The 23,944-nt window shown below is 56.9% G+C and overlaps 2 protein-coding genes across 8 annotated transcripts in view; both read right to left on the minus strand.

The window, feature by feature from the left end:
- Positions 1 to 2,366: 2,366 nt before the first annotated feature.
- LOC122420062 (galanin like peptide) lies at positions 2,367 to 9,690 on the minus strand. The gene is made up of 6 exons (XM_043434798.1): positions 9,164 to 9,690; positions 7,686 to 7,798; positions 6,733 to 6,781; positions 5,694 to 5,774; positions 3,928 to 4,002; positions 2,367 to 2,523 (listed from the first exon to the last, which is right to left on the minus strand). Exons 2-6 carry the CDS (start codon positions 7,764 to 7,766, stop codon positions 2,468 to 2,470), a joined length of 342 nt encoding a protein of 113 aa, XP_043290733.1. The 5' UTR covers positions 7,767 to 7,798; positions 9,164 to 9,690; the 3' UTR covers positions 2,367 to 2,467.
- A 9,612-nt stretch (positions 9,691 to 19,302) lies between these two features.
- The window catches only part of ZNF444 (zinc finger protein 444), a 9,824-nt gene continuing 5,182 nt past the window's right edge, over positions 19,303 to 23,944 (minus strand). For 6 of the 7 annotated variants that reach the window (XM_043434782.1, XM_043434783.1, XM_043434780.1 and 3 more), the window contains 2 exons: positions 21,092 to 21,179; positions 19,303 to 20,360 (listed from right to left, as the gene is read on the minus strand). In XM_043434782.1, the coding sequence (XP_043290717.1) occupies positions 19,780 to 20,360; positions 21,092 to 21,179 (669 nt within the window). In that variant the 3' untranslated portion in view covers positions 19,303 to 19,779. Of the gene's footprint in view, positions 20,361 to 21,091; positions 21,180 to 22,934; positions 23,930 to 23,944 lie in introns of those variants that run through there. The other variant, XM_043434781.1, reaches the window with a different exon arrangement.

Below are 23,944 nucleotides of genomic sequence, written 5' to 3' on the forward strand. Positions count from 1 at the left end.
TGGTCATGAAACACACAACGTACAATATTGACTCTTATAAAGTGTACAATTTTGCTTCACCAAGTTCGTTCACGATTTTGTGCAATGGTCAACATTGTCTACTTCCAACTTTTTTCATCACCCAGAGAAGAAAATATAAATCATGAAAAGTCCCTCCCCATTCTCTGCCCACCTCACCCCCTTACCCTTGGCAATCCATTCATATACGTTCTGAATCTATGGGTTCAGTTCAGTTCAGTTGCTCAGTCGTGTCTGACTCCTTGCGACCCCATGAACTGCAGCACGCCAGGCCTCCCTGTCCATCACCAACTCCCAGAGTCCGCCCAAACCCATGTCCATTGAGTCGGTGATGCCATCCAACCATCTCATCCTCTGTTGTCCCCTTCTCCTCCTGCCCTCAATCTTTCCTAGCATCAGGGTCTTTTCCAATGAGTGAGCTCTTCACATTAGATGGCCAGAGTTTTGGAGTTTCAGCTTCAACCTCAGTCCTTCCAATGAATATTCAGGACTGATTTCCTTTAGGATGGACTGGTTGGATCTCCTTGCAGCCCAAGGGACTCTCAAGAGTCTTCTCCAACACCATAGTTCAAAAGCATCAATTCTTTGGTGCTCAGCTTTCTTTATAATCCAACTCTCACATCTGTACATGACCACTAGAGAAACCATACCCTTGACCAGACGGACCTTTGTTGACAAAGATAGAAGGATGAGGAAGACAGAAAACAAGCAGAAACACAGCTCTGCTGCCTTTGGCCCACCCTCAGAGTCTGACTTACTTGGTCCAGGGTGGGGCTCAGGTCAGCATTGCTCCTAAAGCTCTTCAGGTAAGGTAGTACAGTTGTTGTTTAGTCACTCAGTCATGCCCGACTCTTTGAGACCCATGGACTGTAGCCCACCAGGCTCCTCTGTCTATGGGATTCTCCAGGCAAGAAGACTGAAGCGGGTTGCCATTTCCTCCTCCAGGGGATTGTACTGACCCAGTGATCAAACCCAGGTCTCCTGCAATGCAGGCAGATTCTTTACCACTGAGCCTCCTGGGAAACCATGAGAGAAGCTGCCACAATTGTGAAGAGTGACGCAAGAAATGAAAAAACATGGACCCTGGAACTGATGGTTAACTGTACTTAAAACACAAGATGACGCCGATCAGACCAGTGATGACCAGTTTCAAGATGATTGTCAGAACTGACTGTGCTGTTTCTGCCTGTAGCCCCCTCCCTCCGTCTATAAAAGCTGTTGCTCATTGATTGTCTTGGGTGGGAGGTGGGGGGTGGGTCAGCCATTGGACAGACGTCTGCCCTACCCTTCACAGTTGTTGCAGAAGGAAAGGGCGGCCCACTCCAGTACTCTTGCCTGGAAAATCCCATGGGCAGAGGCGCATGGTAGGTTGCAAAGAGTCGGACATGACTAAGCAACTTCACTTTCACTTTCACCAGTTGCTGGCATCCAGAATAAAGCCAGGAAATGGCAACCCACTCCAGTATTCTTGCCTGGAGAATCCCATGGACGGAGGAGACTGGTAGGCTACAGTCCAGGGGTCGCAAAGAGTCGGACATGACTAAGCGACTTCACTTTCACTTTCACCAGTTGCTGGCATCCAGAATAAAGCTAACTTTCCTTTCCCCCAACCTGGCCTCTGTATTGGCTTTTGAGTGGCGGGCTGCCAGACACCAATATCTATTACAATATCATCCTTGAATTTGCTGCCCCCAACAAATTCCCAGACTAATTAATAGAAGAAAACGCTGATTCTTTGAAAATAAATACTTTATTATCTCCATTCTGCTCCAAATGACCTGTCTTCATTTCTGCTGGAGGACAGCCAGGTGGGATGAAGGAGTGCTACCTTGAAGAATCTTTTCAAGTCAAGACACTGTAGAATCTCAGTGTTCAAATGGGCATTAATATTACATTACCTAACTGTTCATCATTCCACAAGAATACAGTTACTTTAAATGCTCATGTGCGTGCTCAGTCACTTCAGTCATGTCCGACTCTTTGCAACCCAATAGACCATAACCCGCCAGGCTCCTCTGTCCATGGGATTATCCAGGCAAGAATGCTGGAGAGGGTTGCCATGCCCTTCTCCAGGGGATCTTCCTGACCCAGGGATCGAACATGGGTCTCCTGCACTGCAGGCAGATTCTTTACCATCTGAGCCACCAGGGAAGCCCCCAAATAAATAAAATAATAATAAAATAAAATACAGTGTTATATTTCAACTGGATTTCAATTGAAAAAGAGAGCAGACCAAGAAATATAGCCTATCCTCTGTATTAGTAAGTTCTATATCTGTGGATTTAACCAATGGTAGATTGAGAAAGACAAAAAAGAACAATTCTTCCAGTGCTTCAGATTTTCTTCCTCAGATTTTAATTTCAGGATCTTGGTCTCAGTAGAGGGTGACGATGCAGGGTTTCAGAAGTAGCCAGAGGGGCAAAGGTTTGGAGCAGAAGTCTGGGGACATCTAGGAACCCAGGGTGTCTGCCTCCTTGAGGACTTTCTTGCTGAACACGCCTGGATCTGTGCGAGAGAAAGAGGTCAGTTTGAATGGTTCCGTTCCCCACCGCTACCCCAGCCAGGTTCTGAGTGTGTGGTGGCCCAAGAGAGGAACGTCTCTTCGGTTCATCTCAGTTTCGACCACCTTCTCAAGGGCAGACAGCTCCTCCTCTCTGCCCTTGCTTCTTCTGCCCGCTCCTTCTATGCGTCTGCCCACCTGCTTTCCCCGTGCACTCCCATCTGGAGATGGTACCTGGTGATGCTGGGGAGCGTTTTCAAGAGCCAGAGTGTTGCTGAGTTTAGAGTGGGAAGCAGTGAACTCAGAAGGTGTCCCCTTCTGAGATTGTCTGGGGTTGGCAGTTCTCCACCAGATGCTTGTCAAAGCACTTCCCAAAATAAGATTGGGAGGGAAGATTCCTAGGATCTTCCCACCCAGGGATCTAACCCAAGTCTCTTATATCTCCTGCGTTGACAGGTAGATTCTTTACAACTAGCACCACCTGGGAAGACTGACTATGAGTACAGAGTTCAAAGCTTAAGAGTTGGAAATAAAGATCTTATTTATTTTACTTTTAAAAAAATACTTATTTATTTGACTGTGCCGGGTCTTAGGTGCAGCATGTGGGATCCTTAGTGCTGTGTGAAATGGAAAGTTGCTCAGTCGCGTCTGACTCTTTGTGACCCCATGGATTATTCTCCAGGCCAGAACACTGGAGCGGGGAGCCATTCCCTTCTCCAAGGGATCTTCCCAACGCAGGGATTGAACCAGGGTCTCCCACATTGCAGGCGGATTCTTTACCAGCTGAACCACCAGGGAAGTCCAAGAATACTGGAGTGGATAGCCTATCTCTTCTCCAGCGGATCTTCCCGACCCAGGAATCGAACCGGGGTCTCCTGCATTGCAGGTGGATGTTTTTACCAACTGAGCTAGCAGGGAAGCCCTCACTGCTGTGTAAAGGATAGTTTTTTTTTAGTTGCGGCATGCAAACTCTTAGTTGCAGCACGTGGGATCTAGTTCCTTGAACAGGGATCGAACCAGAGCCCCCTGTATTAGGAGCTTGAAGTCTCAGCCACTGGGCCACCAGGGAAGTCCCCAGATCTTATTTAGGAAAGAGGTCCGGTTGGAGTGAACCTCGAGGTCAGAGGGAGGGTTTGAGGTTCACGTCTCAGCTAGATCTGAACTGGAGGGTGATACTGGGGGAGGGGACCAAGGTGCGGGCGTGGGGTCATAGTCGGAAATGTGCCAGAGTGTCAGGACATGCCAGGGACTGTTTTCCAAATGGACAGGAAGCTGAGCATGTGAGGTTGGGGCTAGGGCCTGTGGCTGCGGGTGCGGGTCCCGTGGCTGAGCCCAGGGTCCTTCCCGCCTCCCTGAACCTCCGAGCCCCGCTCCCCCCGCCGCACCTCTCATAGTTCCCCAGGCGTTACCTCCGGTCTCTGCTTTGGCGACAGTCTCCCCCAGACTCCTGGAGGCCAGCAGAGACTGGGAATAGGGGAGGCTGTCTAGGAAGAGAGACACACGTCAGTAAGCCTTGGGGCTTTCCGTTCAGGACTGTGTACTGCGTGGGTTTTTTTTTTTTTTTTAATTCTGTCTTTCTTTTTGGGCTGTGCTGGGTCTCTTGCTTTGAGGGCTTTCTCTAGTGGTGCCGAGTGCGGGCCGCTTCTCATTGCGGTGCGGGGGCTCCTCACTGCGGCGGCTCCTCTTGTTGCGGAGCTTGGGCTTCGTTGCTCCGCAGCACGTGGCGTCTCCCCGGATCGGGGACAGAACCCGTGTCCTCTGCGTTGGCGGGCAGACTTAACCAGGGCGGCGCTGGTTTTACTTCCCTGATTTCCTTGGAATCGAACACTACGTAGTGGTTCTCATCCAGGGGCAAACGCCCCCCACTTTCTCCCCCGCCCCTCACCCCCTTCGCCAGCGGTTATCCGGCAATTTCCAGACACACTGTTGGTTGTCACAACTCGGAGGGACTACTGCCATCTAATGAATGGAGACCCATTGTTGCTGTTCACTCAATCATGTCCGATTTGCGACCCCATGAACCACAGCACGCCAGGCCTCCCTGTCCATCACCAACTCCAGGAGCTTACTCAAACTCGTGTCCATTGAGTCGGCGATGCCATCCAACCATCTCATCCTCTGTCGCCCCTTCTCCTCCCGCCTTCAATCTTTCCTGGCATCAGGGTCTTTTCAAATGAGTCAGCTCTTCAAATCAGGTGGCCAAAGTATTGGAGCTTCAGCTTCAGCATCAGCCCTTCCAATGAATATTCAGGGCTGATCTCCTTTCAGATGGACTGGTTGGATCTCCTTGCAGTCCACGGGGCTCTCAAGAGTCTTCTCCAGCACCACAGTTCAAAAGCATCCATTCTTAAACATTCTTAAACATCTTTAACATTCTTAAACATCCCGTGACACACAGCCCCAAATGTGAACAGCGCCGAGGTTGAGAAACCCAGCCCGAGATGCAGTTAAGTGCCCGCATCTGGTAGGTGGTGATGAAGAGCGGGCTCGCTTCAAGTTGCCCTGCGCCTTCACGGAGTGTCCACCCACGTGTCCCGAGGCCACGTGCCCCCGGGGTTCTCTCTTGAGAGGCCCACAGGGGAGAGGGGAGTCTCAGAGATGGTACCCAGCCCAGCTCGACGAGGAGGTTAAACAGGATCGGAGCTGAGCAAAGAGGAAGTGGATGGGGGGGCCCTGCAAAGAGATACGTAGAACCACCGAGACTCACCTGGCTCTCACCATCTGCCAGACCCTCTGCTAGGGGTTTTCCAGGCAGTCACACTGACCACACTACAGAATTATGAGGGGGTTCATGACTCCGTTTTGGGCATTTGAAACAAACAGCATCACTCTCTCATGCTGGGTCACTTCAGTCATGTCTGACTCTTTGCGACCCCATGGACTGTAGCCTGCCAGGCTCCTCTGTCCATGGGCTTTCCCAGGCGAGAATCCTGAGGGGGTTGCCATGCCCTCCTCCAGGGGAGCCTCTGGACCCAGGATGGAACCCGTGTCTCCTAGGCCTCCTGTGTGGGCAGCTGGGTTCCCAGGGAAGCCCTGTCAGTCTCCCCGGCTCCTTTATTTGTCAGAACAAAGGAGGGAGCCCACACACAGCAGTTCCCAAGGTTCCCAAACCAGACCGGCAGGTGGGGCAGAGTGAGGGGATGGGGTGGACCCTTGTTCTCCTGCCTTTACTCACCAATGGCTCTCCACAGGTCTAGGATCCCCAGGGTCGTCTTCTCCTTCCGGCCTCTGTCAGCCCTCGGGGGAGGGGGGAGCACTGCAAGGGGCGGGGGAGCAAGACCAGGAGGCCGTTAGGGGCGCGAGGACACACAGAGCCGGTGGTCCCGGGCGGGGGGCGGCTCTGACCGGCAGACACCTGCCCGCTTACCCCCACCCGTGCCGGAGGAGGCTCCTGAGAGCCCCTCAGAGTGCAAGGTCAAACCAGTCCATCCTAAAGGAAATCAACCCCGAATATTCATTGGAAGGACCAACGCTGAGGCTGAAGCTCCAGTACTTCGGCCACCTGATGCGAAGAGCCGACTCATTGGGAAAGACCCTGATGCTGGGAAAGATTGAGGGCAGGAGGAGGAGGGGACGACAGAGGATGAGATGGTTGGATGGCATCACCGACTCGATGGACACGAGTTTGAGCAAGCTCCCGGAGTTGGTGATGGACAGGGAGGCCTGGTGTGCTGCAGTCCGTGGGGTCGCAAAGAGTCAGACACGACTCAGAGACTGAACAACAACAAACAACGCGTAGGTGGCAGAACTGGGGCTTGAGCCCACCTATCTGCAGCCAAACCTCGAGTCGTTTCTGCCACACTTTGCATCCCAGGGATCTTGGTTCCTGACCAACTTAACCGTCCCCAGAGCACGTCTCCGGGTGCCCGGCAAGCACCCAGTGAAGATGCGGGGAGGGGGTCAGGTAGAGAGGACGGAGGGTCCTGGCAGGCAGTGCTCCAGTCTGCCTGATCCTCACACAGTGTGGGGACGGCGTTATGCCCACTGTCACAGGCCAGGGAGCCGAGGTGTGGAGGCTTGAAGGCCTGGGGGCAGGGCCGGGGCTCGAAGCCAGCGCTCTGGCTCCAGGATCCAAGCGCACATGACTTCCCTAGACTAACCCCCAAGACCGCTCTGGAAATCAAGTCCATGGACTTTGGGGGCCGTAAGGCTGGGAGTTTACTGTTGCAAACACATGGCTCACAGGCGCCAGGCAGGGATGGAGGGTCACTCACCGGGACCCAGGAGGTAGCCAGCACTGTTGAGGGTCCAGCCTCCTCGCCCCTAGACAGAGACGAGAGAGACCAGGCTCAGAGAGATGGGAAGTACGCTCCGCACATCCGCTCTGGGAGGTGGTTTGGCTTAGTCTGCATTTCCCCAGTGACTCGGCCGGAAATAAGCCGCCTGCAGTGCAGGAGACCTGAGTCGCAGTTTCAGTCTCTGTGTCAGGAAGATCACAGGTTCCATCCCCTGGTCGGGAAGATCCCCTGGAGGAGGGCATGGCATCCCTCTCCAGCATTCTTGCCTGGAGAATCCCACGGACAGAGGAGCCTGGCGGGCTACAGTCCGTGGGGTCGCAAAGACTCAGACAGGACTGAGTGACTAAAACAACAATGTTTATTTTATTGTGGGCTTACTCTATGCCAGCGTGGGTTCCGAGGAGGACTGGGTACGTGATGTAGGGAGTCCGCTGCAAAATGAAAAGACAGGGCCCCTTCAGGTGACTCTGCTGCTTGCTACAGCGCTGAGAGTTTACACTGTCGGGAAGCTCTGCCTTGGAAGGCAGCTTTGGGCATCTCTGGGCCGACACTAATCATTGGGGTGTTTTTGCCTTGGATAAGCTGAGCCCTGACTTCCGGTATTCCACCTGTGATCTGTTCTAACCCGCTCCCCCCCACCCCCACCCTGGACCAGGGTGATGAAGTCAGTCTTTCTTATTTAAGAAAAAACAATTTTTAAAAAAATTTTTGGCTGCACTGTGTGGTCTGTGGGATCTTAGTTCCTGGACCAGGGATCGAACCTGCACCCCCTGCGTTGGAAGCACAAGAGTCTTCAGCACTGGACCGCCAGGGAAATCCCTCTTCTTGAGCTCCCACAACTTGTCCCCCAGCTCCTGGCCCCGCCAGGAGAGTCAGAGCGCCGTCCCCGGGAGGGCGGTGACAGGTGTGTAGTGACAGGCGGGTCTCACCCCGTGGACGGGGGCAGAGGCCGGAGTCTCGGCCAGGCTGAGGAGGACGGCAAGAAGGAGCAGACGGACCGACGGAGGCATCTCAGGGCCGGAGGGCTGGGCGCTGCGGAACGCTGCAGAAAAAAGGGCAGAGGGTTTAGCTCCTTATTTTGTAGCTTGGTTGGAGTATAACTGATATGCAAAAAAAGAAAAAAAGAAAGATGCCACACGTAAGTGCGTCTGAGGCTCTGGTGGCTCAGATGCAAAGTATCTGCCTGCAATGCGGAAGACCCAGGTTCAATCCCTGGGTCAGATAGGTCCCCTGGAGAGGGAAATGGCAACCCACTCCAGGACTCTTGCCTGGAAAAGCCCATGGACAGGGGAGTCCACGGGGTTGCAAAGAGTGGGACACGACTGAGCGACTTCACTTTCACTTTTCACCTAAGTGGGCTTCCCTGGTAGCTGAGATGGTAGAGAACCTGCCTGAAATGTGAGAGACCAGGGTTCGATCCTTAGGTTGGAAAGATCCCTTGGAGAAGGGAACGGGTACTCACTCCAGTATTCTTGCCTGGAGAGTCCCATGGATAGAGGAGCCTGGCGGGCTACAGTCCCTGGGGTCGCAAAGAGTGAACACAGCGGAGCAACTAACACACACTTCACTTCACCTGCAAGTGAAATCATACAGTGCTTATCTTCCTCTGTCTCTCAATATACTGTAGAGTGCAGGATATCCTATTGCTAACTGAAGGTTCATCTCTGCATTTTTGGTCATAAATACACATTCAAGAATGAAAATGAACACTTGTGAATTTTTTGAAGTTTACGTGGAGCACATTTCTTTAAGTAAAATGAGAGTCGGTGGAGGGAGAATGCCCAAGTAAGTAACAGGATATTCAGTACACAGAATGTAAGTGTGTGTGTAAGTGTGAAAGTCGCTCAGTCGTGTCCGACTCTTTGCGACCCCATGGACTACACAGTCCATGGAATTCTCCAGGCCAGAATACTGGAGTGGGTAGGTGTTCACTTCTCCAGGGAATGTTCCCAACCCAGGGATCAAACCCAGGTCTCCTGCATTGCAGGCGGGTTCTTTAGCGTCTGAGCCACCAGCGAAGCCCCAGATAGCTAGTGGGACGCTCAGCTTGGTGACCTGGAGGGGTGGGATGGGGGCGGGATGGGAGGAAGGCTAAGTGGGAGGCGATCTCTGTTACACATGTAGCTGACTGCCGTCACCGCCCAGCAGAAACCCACACAACCTTGTAAAGCAGTCCTCCTCCAAACAAAAACCAGGGCCACAGACCACCACCGTGCTCCCCCTCCGCTCTCTGACCCGCCCGCAGCCCTGAAACGCCTCCTCACAGTGGCCCCAGCCCCCGTCTGGACCTCCCAGCCCCTCCCCAGCCTCACCTGCGCCCCGCCCCACCGCCCCCCTCCCCTTCTCCGCATCCTCTCCCGCCTGCATCTCCATCCTCCCAGGACCAGCCTCCCCGCCTCGGTCTCACCTCGCTGAGCGGTCAGACCTCGCCAGCTCTCCCGCGTCGGCCGGTCTGGGTCCCAGCTTCCGAGAGGCTCCAGCTTTTATGCCCGAGGAGGAGAGGCGGGCGGAGGGAAGGGGGAGGCGACTAGACGGGGAGAGGGCGTGGGGGGAGAAGGGGGGAGCGGAGCGCCCGCCCCCAGGAAGGGGTTTCTCAGGTCAGGACAAGGATGCTTCCCGGAGGGAAGATTTCTCAGCCCCACTTTCCCCCGCAGACCCCGCAATCCGAGGTGTTTGCTCCGCATTTATCCAAGGACCCCCCAGCCCACCTCCGGCAGGTGTCGGCGTTGGAGGGCAGGGGGCGGTGGCGGGGCTGGGGGAGGCGGAGTATTCTCGGTTCTCTGCACGCCCTTGACTTCTCTCCACCTGCCGCCACTGTTCCAAGCTCTCCTGCTGCGCCCCTTTCTCCTCTCCTGCCCGGGGCCCCTGGGCCCCCTGTTTGCTTGTTTGTGGAGCGTCTCTCCTCGCCACACACCGGGAAATAAGCTCAGTGCAGGCCGGGGGCGGCGGGGCCCGGGGATGGGGGCGGTTACGTCCTGCTCATCCCCGAGTCGCTAGCACGGGGCGCTCAGCCAGGCGGGCACCGCTCGGAGGCCCTTCCGCGCGTCCTGACCCGGGAGGGCGCTTCCGCATCCAGTGGGTGGAGGCCAAGGATGCTCCATCCTCCGGGGCAGAGGACACCCCTCCCCAGCAAAGAACCACTGGACCCCCAGTGTCCATAGTACAAGGATGGGGAACCCTGCGGCAGCCCCTAAAACGGCCCCCAGAACTGAACAAATAGTTGCTGGATGAGCAAATGAAGGGTGTGTGTGTGAGTGCGCGCGCTTGATCTCTCTCCCGCTTCGTGTCGCTTCCTCCGTTCACCTGTTCCTTTCTCTGCCTCTGGGCCCCGGGACAGCAACAGTTTTCCAGAGGAAAGAGCCAGGAATCAAAGGAGAGGGGCCCCTGCCCGCTGGCTCTGCGCCGGGGGCTTCCGGCCGTCCCGGGGGTCCTCGCGGTACTCGATGACCTGTCTCCGTGATGAAGAGCCCGGGGTCAGCCTGGACTCGGGGATCTCTGCTCCAGGTCCTCATCTCTACCCCAGCCCTCCCACCCCCACTGCAGACCCTTCTGGACTGCCATCCCCATCTGCCTCGCTTTTAAGAGGCTCAGGCTTTACCGACCGAGCTAGGGGACCACTCTTCTTAAAAGGAAGACCCCCGGCGGGGAGGAGAGTGAGAAATAGCATCTGGAGGCCTCCTGCGTGCCTCCCCCACGTGGCTGCCTCTCCCCTCTTCCTGGCTTCCTTCCCTTCTCATCTGGGGGCCGGGGGGTGAGGGGGTGGGCGGGGGGGAGGTTGTTCGGATGGGAGAAAGTAACAAGGAGGTGTAAATGGCTCTGCTGGGAAACAGCAGGAGCGGGGAAGGCTGGTGAGGACAGATGGCTGAACCAAACCTGGAGGAGGTGACCCGGAGCCTGGCAGACCGCTTCTCCGGGTGACCAGCACATGCAAAGTGAAGCTATGGGGTCTGCATCTCACGCAGACAAAACCCAGATGATGCGGGGCACATGTGACTTTCGTTACATTTCTGTGACACAGCCAGACGTCTGTCTTGAGCCCGCATCCTTCCTTGTTACTTGGAAATGCGGAGATGGGCACCTCGGCCCGAGGTGGACACTGCAGTGTTCTGCCCGGCATTTACTGGGCTCCTACAGGTGATGAGGGTGCTGGGTTTTGTCTGCGTGCTCAGTCGCTTGAGTCGTCTCCGACTCTTTGTGGCCCCGCGGACTGTAGCCCACCAGGCTCCTCTGTCCATGGGATTCTCCAGGCAAGAAGACTGGAGCGGATTGCTGTGCCCTCCTCAAGGGGATCTTCCCGACCCAGGGATCAGACCCATGTCTCTTGTGTCTCCTGCATTGGCAGGCGAATTCTTTACCACCGATCCACCTGGGAAGCCTTTTCTCATATAGGTTAACATAGAAAAGTGCTCTTTTGCGACAGTTTTCGGAAGCATGTCTCTGTACAGATAAGGCTATGAATATGGATTTGCATATATACATATATCTCTCCAAGTGAAAGTCGCTCAGTCCATGGGATTATCCAGGCCAGAATACTGGAGTGGGTAGCCTTTCCCTTCTCCAGGGGATCTTCCCAACCCAGGGATGGAACCCAGGTCTCCCGAATTGCAGGGAGGTTCTTTACCGGCTGAGCCACGAGGGAAGTCCGTGTCTCTCCATCTCTTCCTTTAAACAGCCCCCAAGCCGAAAAATTGATGCTTTTGAACTGTGGTGTTGGAGAAGACTCTTGAGAGTCCCTTGGACTGCAAGGAGATCGAACCAGTCCATCCTGAAGGAGGTAAGTCCTGGGTGTTCATTGGAAGGACTGATGCTGAAGCTGAAACTCCAGTACTTTGGCCACCTGATGCGAAGAGCTGACTCATTGGAAAAGACCCTGATGCTGGGAGGGATTGGGGGCAGGAGGAGAAGGGGACGACAGAGGATGAGATGGCTGGATGGCATCACCGACTCGATGGACATGAGTTTGAGTAAGCTCCGGGAGTTGGTGATGGACAGGGAGGCCTGGCGTGCTGCGATTCATGGGGTCGCAAAGAGTCAGACACGACTGAGCGACTGGACTGAACTGAACGGAACTGAAGCCCTAGGAGTGGTTATATCCCCCCTGCCACCACGAGGGGGAGCCCAAGCCACCTCCCAGAGTTTCCTGCGTCCCTTTGTTATTGTTTGGTTGGTGTGTTTAGAATACCTCGCCTTCTGTGATACGAAATCTAAAAAAAGAAAAAAAAAAGATGTTACAAATAGACCTACTTACAAAACCAGGAGTACACTCACAGATGTAGAGCACAAACGTACGGTTAGCAGGGGGCAGGGGAGGAGGGATAAGTTAGGAGATTGGGCCTAACATATACACACTGCAGTATATAAAACAGATAATTAGTAAGGACCCGCTGGGTTCAGCAGGGGAAACTCTGCTCAGTACTCCGTATCGGCCTATATGGGGAAAGAGTCCTAAAAAACAGTGGGTATCTGTATATGTATGGGCTTCCCAGCTGGCTCAGAGGTGAAGAACCCGCCTGCCAGTGCAGGAGACACAGGTTTCATCCCTGGGTAGGGAAGATCCCCTGGAGGAGGGAATGACAACCCGTTCCAGTATTCTTGTCTGGAGCATCCCATGGACAGAGGAGGCTCGCGGGCTACAGTCCATGGGGTCGCAAAGAGTTGGACACGACTGAGCGCCTAGACAACGAGTGTATATATAACTGGCTCACTTTGCTGCACCCTGAAACCAACACAGTACTGTGAATCAACTCTACTCCAATACAATTCATTTTAACAAGAAAAAACTCTTTGCATGAGATTTCCCCTCTTGAAGAATCTTGAGGACCCCGGTCGGGGATTCAGCAGACCTCTAGAACAGACTCCTCTGGCGTAACTGAGTGCCTTACCCCCCACCCCCCCAACATGGCGAGCAGTGAGAAATCAGCCAAGGGGGGAATCGGGACGTTGACAAACGCATGGCGATCAGCCAGCCCACCCTGAACCACCACGGGGTCAAGGAAGGATGCCGGGTGAAGTCAGGAAACACCCTGAGTGAGGCTGGCTGACTCAGACCTCCGCCAAGGCTTCCTCACAGATTACAGCTCCCGCCCCCACGGTCACAGTTAAATTTCCATGAGTGGGGGGTGGTGGCGGGGCTTATAAGGCCAAGGTTAACTACAGCGACTGGCCCTCAATGCTCTCATCTGGTGGGTGGCAGAGCATGCCAACCTCCTAAGGATGCCATGTTGGTATATTGATTACTCTGAGCCTAAGCACCTGGGAAAAAACACAAAAGCAGCAGGGAGAGACTTCCTCCCCCGCCCCTCACCCTCCACACACACAGGCACACACATACACACTTTCACTTCTGCTGGGAACACTTATGAACGTCCAAAAGAACCGTTCATCCACTCCATTTCCTTTCTATTAAGTACTTGAAGAAGTGATACATGAGGATTTAGTCTGCTCCCAACAAATAATATGTTTAAGTGTCTACATTAGGATGAAGGTGTAAATTGAAAGACCGAGGAAAGAAAATTGCAGCAGGGAGCAGGAGGAACTACTGAATGTTCCGTCCGCTGCCTCTTGCTTTAGCATTCTGAGAAAACAGAGAGATAAAGATGGGGCGGACGGGGTGGGTAGGCTCGGAGGTGGCTGGCTGATAGATGAGAGATAATGGACAGATGATGTGTAGCTGAAAGGGATGACAGGTAATTGACAGATAATAGACGAGGCGTCCCTGATGGCTCAGACGGTTAAGGACCCACCTAAATGCACCAGACACAGGAGATGTGGGTTTGATTCTTAGGTTGGGAAGATCCCCTGGAGAAGGGCATGGCAACCCACTCCAGTCTTCTTGCCTGGAGAACCCCATGGACAGAGGAGCCTGGCGGGCTACAGTCCATGGGGTCGGGTTGCAAAGAGTCAGACATGACTTAGCGACTGAACAACTGCTACTTAGGGAGTACTCAAAGGAGATACAGCTCTTATATCTCATAGGAGATACGGCTAGGTAGCTACGTAGCTAGATATCCTCACAGATGCATGGATGGAAGGAGAAAACAGACATAGAGAGAAAGACACCAAGGGTCAGAGAGAATCTGTGTGTGTGTGCTTAGCCGTTCAGTCCTGTCGGACTCTTTGCAACCCCGTGGACTGTCGTCTACCAGGCTCTTCTGTCCATGGGGTTTTCCAGGCAAGAATACTGGAGCCGGTTGCCATTCTCTTCTGCAGGGCATCTTCCCAACTCAGGGATCGAACCTGCGTCTCCTGCATTGCAGGCAGATTCTTTACCCACTGAGCCACCTGGGAAGCCCACATTTTAGTAAGAGTTAACGAAGAAGCAAGGTCGTTTAACTCTTGCAGGCCCAAAGTCTGTTCACTCATTTCTGGTTTTGCTTCAGCTAATTCCCCTTATTAGTTATTCCCTCCATATCAATGGAGGAAGGGAAACAGACATGGTTCTTGTCTGGCTGAAGACATAAACTTCAGGTTTGCTCCATTTGGCAAATATCAGCTGCCTGGGCCAGGGGCCCTTCTATCTCCTACTTCAATCTCAGTCCCCAGACCAGGGATCAAACCCATGCCCTCTGTGTTGGAAGCTTGAAGTCTTAACCACTGGACCACCAGGGAAGTCCCCATTCCGAGGTTCTTGGTATATATTTCCAAATTACCTTTAACAATAGGGTACCACTCTGCTGTACCACCAGCATTATAGGAAGGTCCCCACTCTACCTGGGAGAGTCACAGATGTTGAGAGAAGTTTAAGTGAGAAAGATGCAAGCATTGTTGGTGCCGAAGAAAGACCTAATCGAATTCTTGAATGGGAAGGGAGAGAATTGGTAGATTTTTAAAACAGGGATGGGTGGCTGAGGCCGACAATCGTGTTATCAGAAGAGTCAAGATGTCCGAGAGACAGCGGGAGAGGAACCCATGGTCAGGAAGAGCTATTTCTGAGCTGACCCCCTCCAAGCACATTTCTGTGGGAAGCTGGTGAGTCAGAATGTGGTGGAGTCCAGGAGGGGTCAAGATGTTGAGGGCAGCCTGTGAAAAGCATCACGGGTGTTGCTGGCGCCTTCACGCCAGGGTCTCAAGTGGAGTGACGTGGGGCGGGGGTGGGAAGGGTGGGGGGGTGAGCTGATCCATGCCGGAGCCTGCAAAGGTGGGCGCGTCCTGGGGTCCCGAAGCCGACAGCAGCCAGGATGCAGAGTTCAAGGGACAGCATGGCCTAGCCTTTAACGGGTGAGTGGGCAAGAAGGTGTGGACACTTTTTTCAACCTTTTTTACTGAACTGTAGGTGACTTCCAATGCGGTGTTCATTTTGGCTGTACACCAAAATGACTCAGTTATTTCCACACGTATTGTCATCGCTGTTGTTGTTCAGTTGCCAAGTTGTGTCCGACTCTTTGCGACCTCGGGGACTGCTGCACGCCAGGCTCCTCTGTCCTTCACCATCTCCCAGAGCTTGCTCAAACTCGTGTCCATTGAGTTGGTGATGCCATCCAACCATCTCATCCTCTGTCGCCGCCTTCTCCTCGCGCCCTCGATCTTTCCCAGCATCAGGGTCTTTTCCAATGAGTCAGCTCTTCGTATACATATATATAGGCACAATGCTCTAAAAGTTCTCTTCCACTATGGTTTATCATAGGTTTATCATTGCTCCCTGCGCCATACAGTAGGGCCTTGCTGTGTATCCATCCCATATATAAAAGCTTACGTCTGCTAATCCCAACCTCCCACTTTAGCCCTCCCCCAGCCCCCTCTTGCCCCGCAATCAGCAGTCTGTTCTCTATGTCCAGGATTCTCTTTCTGTTTCAAAGACGGATTCATTTGTGTCGAATTTTAGATTTCACATATAAGTTATATCATGCGGACTTGGTATTTGTCTTCACCTGACTTAATCCACTCAGCTTGATCACCTCCAGTTGCATTAGTGTTGCTGCAAATGGCACGCTTTGATTCTTTTTTATGGCTGAGTAGTATTCCACTGTATATATGGACCACATCTTCTTTATCCGTTCCTCTGTTGATGGACATTTAGGTTGCTTCCATGTCTTGACTATTGTGAATACTGCTGCTATGAACATAGGGTGCCTGTAACTTTTCAAATTATACTCTTCACGTTTTACCTCTTTTGAGCTGGGCAGTTTCTAAAATCCCATGTTCGTCTGATGGGTGGTCCAGCGACTTGGCATTCGTAAAAGTCTGCTAAGTTTTAAAATTGTAGAGCCATTTGTCTTTTCAGTCTTATCGGAGAATTCTCTGCGCATACACACAATAAAGGGCTTCCCAGGTGGCCCTAGGGGTAAAGAACCCACCTGCCAATGTAGGAGACATAAGGGATGTGGGTTTGACCCCTGGGTCGGGAAGATCCCCTGGAGGAGAGCATGGCGACCCACCCCAGTATTCTTGCCTGGAGAATCCCATGGACAGAGGAGTCTGGTCGGCTACAGCCCTGGGTTTGCAAAGAGTCAGACACGACAACACACACAGTACAGCGTCCAACAGGAGTTCCTCGAGCGGCATACAGTCTCCACGAAGCTTCACTTCTTTCCGCCTGAGACGGGAGGTGAGGAGAGACTTCCGGGGTGCGGGGCGGCAGGCAGCCTCCTTCCCTGGGGCTCAGCTTTGAGCAAACACCTCTGTCCACTGTGCTGAACGCTCCAGTGTCTCCCTCGGTCACTCCTTCCTCATCTCGGACCAAGGTCAAGGGATCACAGTGAAGCCTGCAAAGGTGTGTGTGACTGTTGGGGTCAGGGATCTGGGTTGATTAAGATCCCCCTCTCCCTTTCCTGCCCAGAAATCACCCAGTGTGGTTCCAACACTCCCCACTTTCCCACTCCCGCTTTCACCACCTCACACCCAGAAAAGAGGGGACTTGGGGTCAGCATTCCGTCGTCGCCCTAACTCAGGGAGAGGCAGTTGGAGACATCCTCGCATCTCACTGGCCGACTGTGCAATTGTGGGAAACTCTGCCCTTCTGCGGACTTTGTCTCCTCACTGATGACCTGGTTGTACCTGGGACTGTTTCTTTGTTTTTCTTTAAGGACTCTTTCAAAATCTGCTGTGTCATTTTGTGAGTGGAGTGGGGTCATACTATCGATCTGGTTACATCTCTACCTTTCTCCCAGCTGTGGGTTCCCCCCACCCACCCCTCACAATGTTTTAAAGAGAAAGTCGTGATTCTGTGAGTACCTCTAGTTCATTTCCTCTGGCTTCAGGTAGTATTCAGTACAAAGCCGTAATTATTGATTTTTTAAAATCTCATACATCTCATATTTTAAATGCTTTCTTCTCTGCAATCACCTTCTGTTTTTTCAGTCTTCTAGCTTCATTGAGGCTTCCAAGGGCTAAGTCAAAGATCTCTCTTAGAAAATGTCACACTGCACTTGAAAATACGTGGGTTATTCTCGAACATCTTTTGATGTTGACCTCTAACATTTCCGCAGTGATGAGAATGGACTCTGTGTGATTTTAATACCTTTAGATCATAAAATTTTTGCAACTTGATTTATGTCCCTGGATATGTTCCAGTGTTTTCCTGCTTTACACTCTATGGGAATTTGAATAGAATTTGTATCCTGCTGTTCTGTGAGAACTGTATAAATCTTAAATTATGTTGAATTGGTTCATAGGGCTTTTCAGGCCTGCTATATCTTTCTACTTCTCTATTCATTCTATTAATTTTTGAGAGTTTGATATTGAAGCTCCATATGAAAATATTAATTTGCCTACTTAAAAAATAACTCTAATATACAGTGGAACTTTTCCTTGAAAAAGACCCTGATGCTAGGAAAGATTGAAAGCAAAAGAAAAGGGCAACAGAGGATGAGATGGTTGGATGGCATCACCATCTCAACGGACATGAGTTTGAGCCAACTCCGGGGAGATGGTGAAGGACAGGGAAGCCTGGTGTGCTGCAGTCCATGGGGTCACGAAGAGTTGGACACGACTGAGCGACGGAACGAGTGGAACTACACGTAACCTTGTTCTATATTTTCCAAGTCTCCTGTAAATGCATTATCATACTTTCATAACTGAAAAAAATATAAAAGAAAGAACACACATACAAAGCAAACAAAAAGTTTCACACCAGTAGATATCAGCGCTGGGTTGAGGATTTTCGGGCTCCTTTAGCACAGACCCCCAGGATGCACAGCTCGTTCTAAGGGGACTGGATGAGCCAAGGCCGTGTGGCTGGCGGAGCAGGGTGCTGGAGAGATGTGGCTGCTCAAAACCAGTCCAGGCCCCACCCGGACTGGGCCCTCCACACCTGGGTGCCCTCCTCCACCAGGCAGAATAAACGTGGTCCACTCCTACCTAGCTGTGCTCAGGTTAACCTCCGACTCGGCAGGAGTGGTGAGCCAACCCCTCTCCGTAACAGCTGTTGGCCAGACTGTTTCCCTTGCAAGCAGTTGGAGGAGCCTGGGGTTGGATGCCTTGTTTTTCAGCACCGCGGCATGATGATATCAGGCTGCCCAGAGCAATTCTCACCCCCTTTCTGGGGTTTGGACAATTTTCCTGGACGGTGTGCAGGCGCCTCCCCCTCCCTTCCCCGGGTGGACATCCGAGCCGTCCGGCGCGGGCACCGCAGTCCGCGCGGTCCCCCAGGGGGCGGGGCGCAGGCCCCCGGACGCTGCTGCCACACCGCGAACCTGGGGTGCTCCGCCTGCCTGCAGCCGGCCGCCGGCTTCAGACCCCGGCCGCAGCGCGGCCACGCGGCCCTCCGATGCCTCGGTTCCCCCACATGTGCGGCGGGGCGACCACAGCGCTTGCCTCCTTGGGTTCTGACAATTAAAGGACTCGTCTTTGAGTGCTTGAAAGCGGGGCCTGGGCACTGGCAGTCAACCCCAGCTCCGGGGGAGACACCCCCACCTCCCCTCCCCTGGTGCCCTCACCGGGTCCGGCTGCAGACGTGGCCGCTCCGAGCCAACTTCCTCTGCCAGCGTGGCCACACAGACCCCGGGCGTGGAAGGAGGCCCTGCCAGAGACCTCCCGCGAGGGTCACTGCTCTGCCAGCCGGAAGGGCAGGCCTCTGCCCTCATCTCCAGAGCCAGCCCCTCCCGAAGGAGCGTTATCAGCCCCATCCCACAAGGTGGATGCTGAGGCCTGAGCGCTTGCCCAAGGCACCCTGGAGACCACCCGGCGCCCCCACATCCCCCAGCTGCTGAAAGTCTCAGAAGGTGGGGCCAGGCTCTGGCTGTAAAAGTCTGGGGGTACAGCTAGTCACTTTCCCAGACCCCCTCGCAGCCAGATGGTAGGGCCCGTGGCCTGGGTCTTCTGGTCCAGGGGCTGGCAGAGCGAAGCTGAGGGTGGTGACCGAAGGTGTTGACCGTTTGGGATTCTACCAGCAGAAGCCTGGCCAGGCTCGGGCGTTGGATGCGTGGGAGCCCAGGGCAACTCACCCTGTCACCTCTCAAGGACTCATCGAGTCTCTAGGCTCAAGGGCAAGGAACTGGGCCCTGGGCTGTGGCCAGACTCCCAGGGCCCTGCCAGCCGGGAGGGTCCCCGGTGGGGTCCACCACGCCCCTCCCCGGACGGCAGTTCGGACAGAAGGCAGAAGCCGGGATCTGCACAACTCGTCAGCGGCTTTATTAACAACACTCTCCAGATGCTGGTCAGCGGCCGTCTCTGGCGCGCGTCCCAGGAGCAGGCGTTTGTCCACCTCGGGCCTGCCTGATGGGCCAGTCCCAGCGCGAGGAGGCAGGCCTCGGATCCCCCTGCCAGAACACGGCCCGACCTGTTGGAGCCGTGGCGCAATCCATCCGTCCTGGGAGGGGCAGGGGGCCGTCTCCCCAGGCGGGACAAGACCCGGTCCCCCCTCTCCGGCCTCCTCCAGCCCGGAGCCCTGCCCCTGCCCAGCTCCTTGTCTGGGTTCCGGGCCCGGGAGGACGGGGGTGGGGAGGGCCGCGGAGGCGCCCCCGCACTGCAAAGGCCACGAGGGCGGGGCGAGGGCTGATCCGGAGAGTGAGGTTCGGGGCATCACGCGACAGGGCTCGGGCACCGGAGTGCGGATGCGGGGCGGGGGCGCCGGGCGCGCGGCTGGCGCTACCCCAGCGGCCAGGGCGGGAAGGGCGCGGCGCCCTCGGGGCCCGGGGCAGCGCCGCCCGCGCCGGCCGCGCGCCCGTGGGTGCGCTGGTGGCGGAGCACGTGCTCGCGGCGCCCGAAGCCCTTGCCGCACTGCCAGCAGGCGAAGGGCCGCGCGCCCGAGTGCGTCTTGCGGTGGCGCACCAGGTGCTCGCGCCAGTAGAAGGTCTTGCCGCACTCGCAGCAGGCGTGTGGCTTCTCGCGCGCGGGCAGCGGGCGCAGGGCCGGGCCCGGGCCGCCGGGGTGCGTGCCGCGGTGGCGCCGCAGGTGCTCCTTGCGCCGGAAGGCCTTGCCGCACTCGGGGCAGGCGTGCGGCTTCTCGCCCGAGTGGCTCTGCCGGTGGCGCAGCAGGTGCGCCGGCTTCAGCGAGGACTTGCCGCACTCGGGGCAGGACGCGGTGCCCGGGGCCGCCAGGAAGGCGGGCAGGCCTGGCGCCGGCGGGGCTGGCGGTGCCGGCGGGGGGCTGCCCGGCTCCTGCTTGTAGGGGCGCGCGGCCTGGGCGTCCGCCGTCGCCGGTTCCTCAGCCCCAGGGGCCGCATCTCCTGCAAGCAAAGGCGCAGAATCAGGGCGGCCATGGACTGGTTCACGGATGTGGGAGACCGGGTGGTTCACAGGCACGGCCTGGATGGATGTGCGGGGGGATGAGTGGGCACTGGGGATGCACAAGCTGGGTCGGTGCAGGACTGTTTGATGAGTGGGGGAATGGCCTCGTTCATGGATGGGCGCGGACGGACCGGTTGATGGATGGGGCGGTGGGCAGATGGTTCAAGGATGGGGAGATAGGATGGTTTATGGATGGCAGTAGGACAGACGGGTTGATAGGTGGATGGGGGGGTGGGTGGACAGACTGGATGATGGATGGGGGGCGGGCGGGGGGACGGACGGATGGGCCAGCGGGTGGGGAAGAACAAGCTGTGAGGGGATGGACAGAAGCTGCCAAGGAGGCGCCTGCTGAGAAACAGGGTGCAGAGCCCGGGGTCAGGCTGCAGGGACGCAACCCTGGCTTGGCAGGCGCCCGTCCCGGCTGGGTTATTCTCCTCTGTGCCGGGGCTCCTGCTGGGGAAGGGCTGGTGACCCCGGGGTGTCGAGGCAGCTGCGGGATGTCAGCACCCCCGCCCCCGTGTGCCGGGCCCTCCGCGTGGGGTCGGTCCACTGAAGGCGTGAGTGACGGACAAGGGAGGAGCCTGTCGACCTCACTGAAGGCGTGAGTGACGACAAGGGAGGAGCGTGTCCCCCGGGCAGGGAACGCGGTGCGGAAGGAGGGGCTGCTCACCTGAGGGCGTCGTCGCCTCACCGGCTTCCTCTACTGCGCCGACCCCGGAGCCTCCGGTTGCATCCTGAGGCGCCCTCGTCGCTGGTCCCTGGAACCAGAGACCCCACGTGGCCAGCTGAGAAGCTGGAGCCCCACCGCCCGCCCTCTGGGTCCTGCCGTCGGCTCTGGGGGCAGCGGCTGCCGGGCGGGGACACCATCTGCAGGTCCTCCAGGGACCGGCCCGGGGAGAGGCCCACGTGGCAAGGACCGAGGCCTCCCACCGTCCTCCTGCCAAGCACCTCTGCAGTGGGCCCTCCAGCCCCCAGCAGCCTCCTGAGGGGCCGGGGCCGGGGCGGACCCGCCCCACACTGCCGACCCATGGGGCAGGCGGACACCATGACCGTTTACTGCTCCGAGCCACTGCGCTTCGGGTGGTTTGCTACCCGGCAGACAGACCACTGATGGAACCGCTTTAACCCTGCCTTTAGATTCGATGCCCTGTGCCACCTCCAAGAAAATGCAGAAGGAAAACGCACAGGCTACTTTCAACTCAGGACCAAATTAAGGAGCTTTTCCCAGCTCTTCTGTGGACGGTTCTGAGCAGCGTGGCCCAGCCAGAGGTCCATGGTTGAGAGCGCCAGCTTCAGAGCCACGACCTCCGGCTCCTTTATGCTCTTGTCGCGGCTCCTCGAGGAGTCTGGGTGGAGTCATTTCTCCTGGAAAGGCCTGGCCGACCTCCCAGTGGAGTCACTGGACTGTCGTCTCAGGTAGCTCGGTGGTCAAGAATCTGCCTGCCAATGCAGGAGACACAGGAGACAAGGGTTGGATCGCTGGGTCGGGAAGATCCTCGGGAGTAGGAAATGGCAACCCACTGCAATATTCATGCCTGGAGAATCGCACGGACAGCTCTGCCGCAGGGAGACACTGGCCCCAGGCCACCTCTCAAGTGCGCGGGAGGCCGGTCATATTACAGCCCCGAAGCTGCGGGGCTGACCCTCCAGGCGCAGCGGGACCCGGCCTGGCCCAGAGAGGGGCCTCTGCGTTCGCCTGCGGGGCAGGGACCACTGGGCCGGCCGGTCCCGCCAGCGGTCCGGTCTGAGGACCTAACTCATGGCGGAGGCTCCGGGCCATGCAGGCACGCGCATCTGCGCCGCCTCGGGGGCTGGAGCCCGGCCGCACCTCCCGGTGGGAGGCTCGGGACCACTCCAGCTGGCGCTCCTGTTTTTCCCGCCACATGCTGTCGCCCGGGGCTGGTGCTGCCCCCTGGGTCCCGGGAGGACCTTCCTGGCCTCTCCCCTCCGCCCCTCTGTAGCAGTTAACCCGTGTCCTTCCGCTGGGACCAACCACAGCCGCCGGCAGGGCTGGGTCAGCCCTCAGGGTGGTCCCGGGACCCTGAACTTCCATCAGTCGTCAGAAGGGTGGGCTGGGGTGGTGGTTAGTGGTGTCCGACTCTCTGCGACCCCACGGTCTGCAGCCCGGTAGGCTCCTCTGTCCTTGACAGTTTCCCGAAGTTTACTGAAGGTTGCCTGGGCACCGTCCCTTACCGCCACCCCTGGCCTGACCCTCCCCACCCCCCGCCGCCACCACACCCTGGACCTCAGGGTCCGTGGAGCCCGTTGGGGGTGTCTCCACGGGGAGCTGGGGGGGTGGGGGCAGGGGGTGAGTGTGAAGGAAGGGGTGGGGGGGGGGACCCGGGGGCAGGGGGTGAGTGTGGGGGAGGGGGAGGAGGAAGGGGGATGGGAGCAGGGGTGAGTGTGGCGGAGGGGGAGGAGGTACCTGGCGGAGGGGGAGGAGGGATGGGGGCAGGGGTGAGCGTGCGGGAGGAGGGGGGCCGGGGCAGGGGCAGGGCGGACCCCGGGCTCACCCACAGCTCCTCCAGCAGCGCCACGGCCTCCTCGCCGCTCTGCGGCCGGCGGCTGCACACCCAGGCCTGCACCTCGGCGGGCAGCGCGCTCAGGAACTGCTCGAGCACCAGCAGCTCCAGCATCTGCTCCTTGGTGCGCACCTCGGGCCGCAGCCAGGCCCGGCAGAGCGCGCGCAGCAGCCCCAGCGCCTCGCGGGGCCCCGGGGCGTCGCCCAGGTGGAAGTGGCGGAAGCGGTGCCACGGCGAGTCGGCGGTCAGACCCTCGGCGGCACCTCGCTCCTGCTTCACGGGGCCCGGGCCTGGCGCCTCCATGGGGCCGGCGGTGGGGTCACAGCGCCTGCGGGGAAAGGCTGCGGTCAGAGCGCGCTCCGGCGGGGCCCCCACGCGGGAGGGCTGGCCGCCCCGCGTCCCCCACGAAGGGCTCGCCGCCGCGTGTGGGCCCCTGTCCCCACTCTCCCCGCCTCCTGCATCCTCCCCGCAAGGACCCAGAGAGGCCGCGCACGGAGGCCACCGGCCCTTCGCAGGCACCTGGGCCTTGTCATCAGCACCTCCGATGCCGGTGGTCACACCGCGATGCCGCAACGCGGAGACGGACGCTCCCTGACACGGGCTCCCAACTGCTCCCCGCCCTGCCTCTCCCTCACTAAACAGGGTGGACACATACGTGTCCCCCTCCACCCCTGGGGCTCATGTGGACGCTCGGACCCGCAACGTGACTGTACGCGGGGCCGGGGCTTTGAGAAGGACGTGGAGGTGAAGTGAGGTCCTCGGGGTGGGGCCCAGGGCATGGCTGTCTTCATAGGACATGGCAGCTCCGGCCCTGACCTAGGAGGACACAGCAGGAAGGGAAGGCAGGGTCCGTGGGCGGGCAGAGGCCCCCACCAGACTCCCGTCCACTTTCACTGATCCCAGCCGGACCCCCGCCTCCCCAAGCACGAGGAGCAAGTGTCTGTGGTTGTAGCCGCCTGGTCTGTGGTGATCAGGTCGACACTCACGGGCCCCCCAGGCAG

The sequence above is a fragment of the Cervus canadensis genome, chromosome 18, assembly GCF_019320065.1.
Source record: "Cervus canadensis isolate Bull #8, Minnesota chromosome 18, ASM1932006v1, whole genome shotgun sequence".
Lineage (NCBI taxonomy): Eukaryota > Metazoa > Chordata > Mammalia > Artiodactyla > Cervidae > Cervus > Cervus canadensis.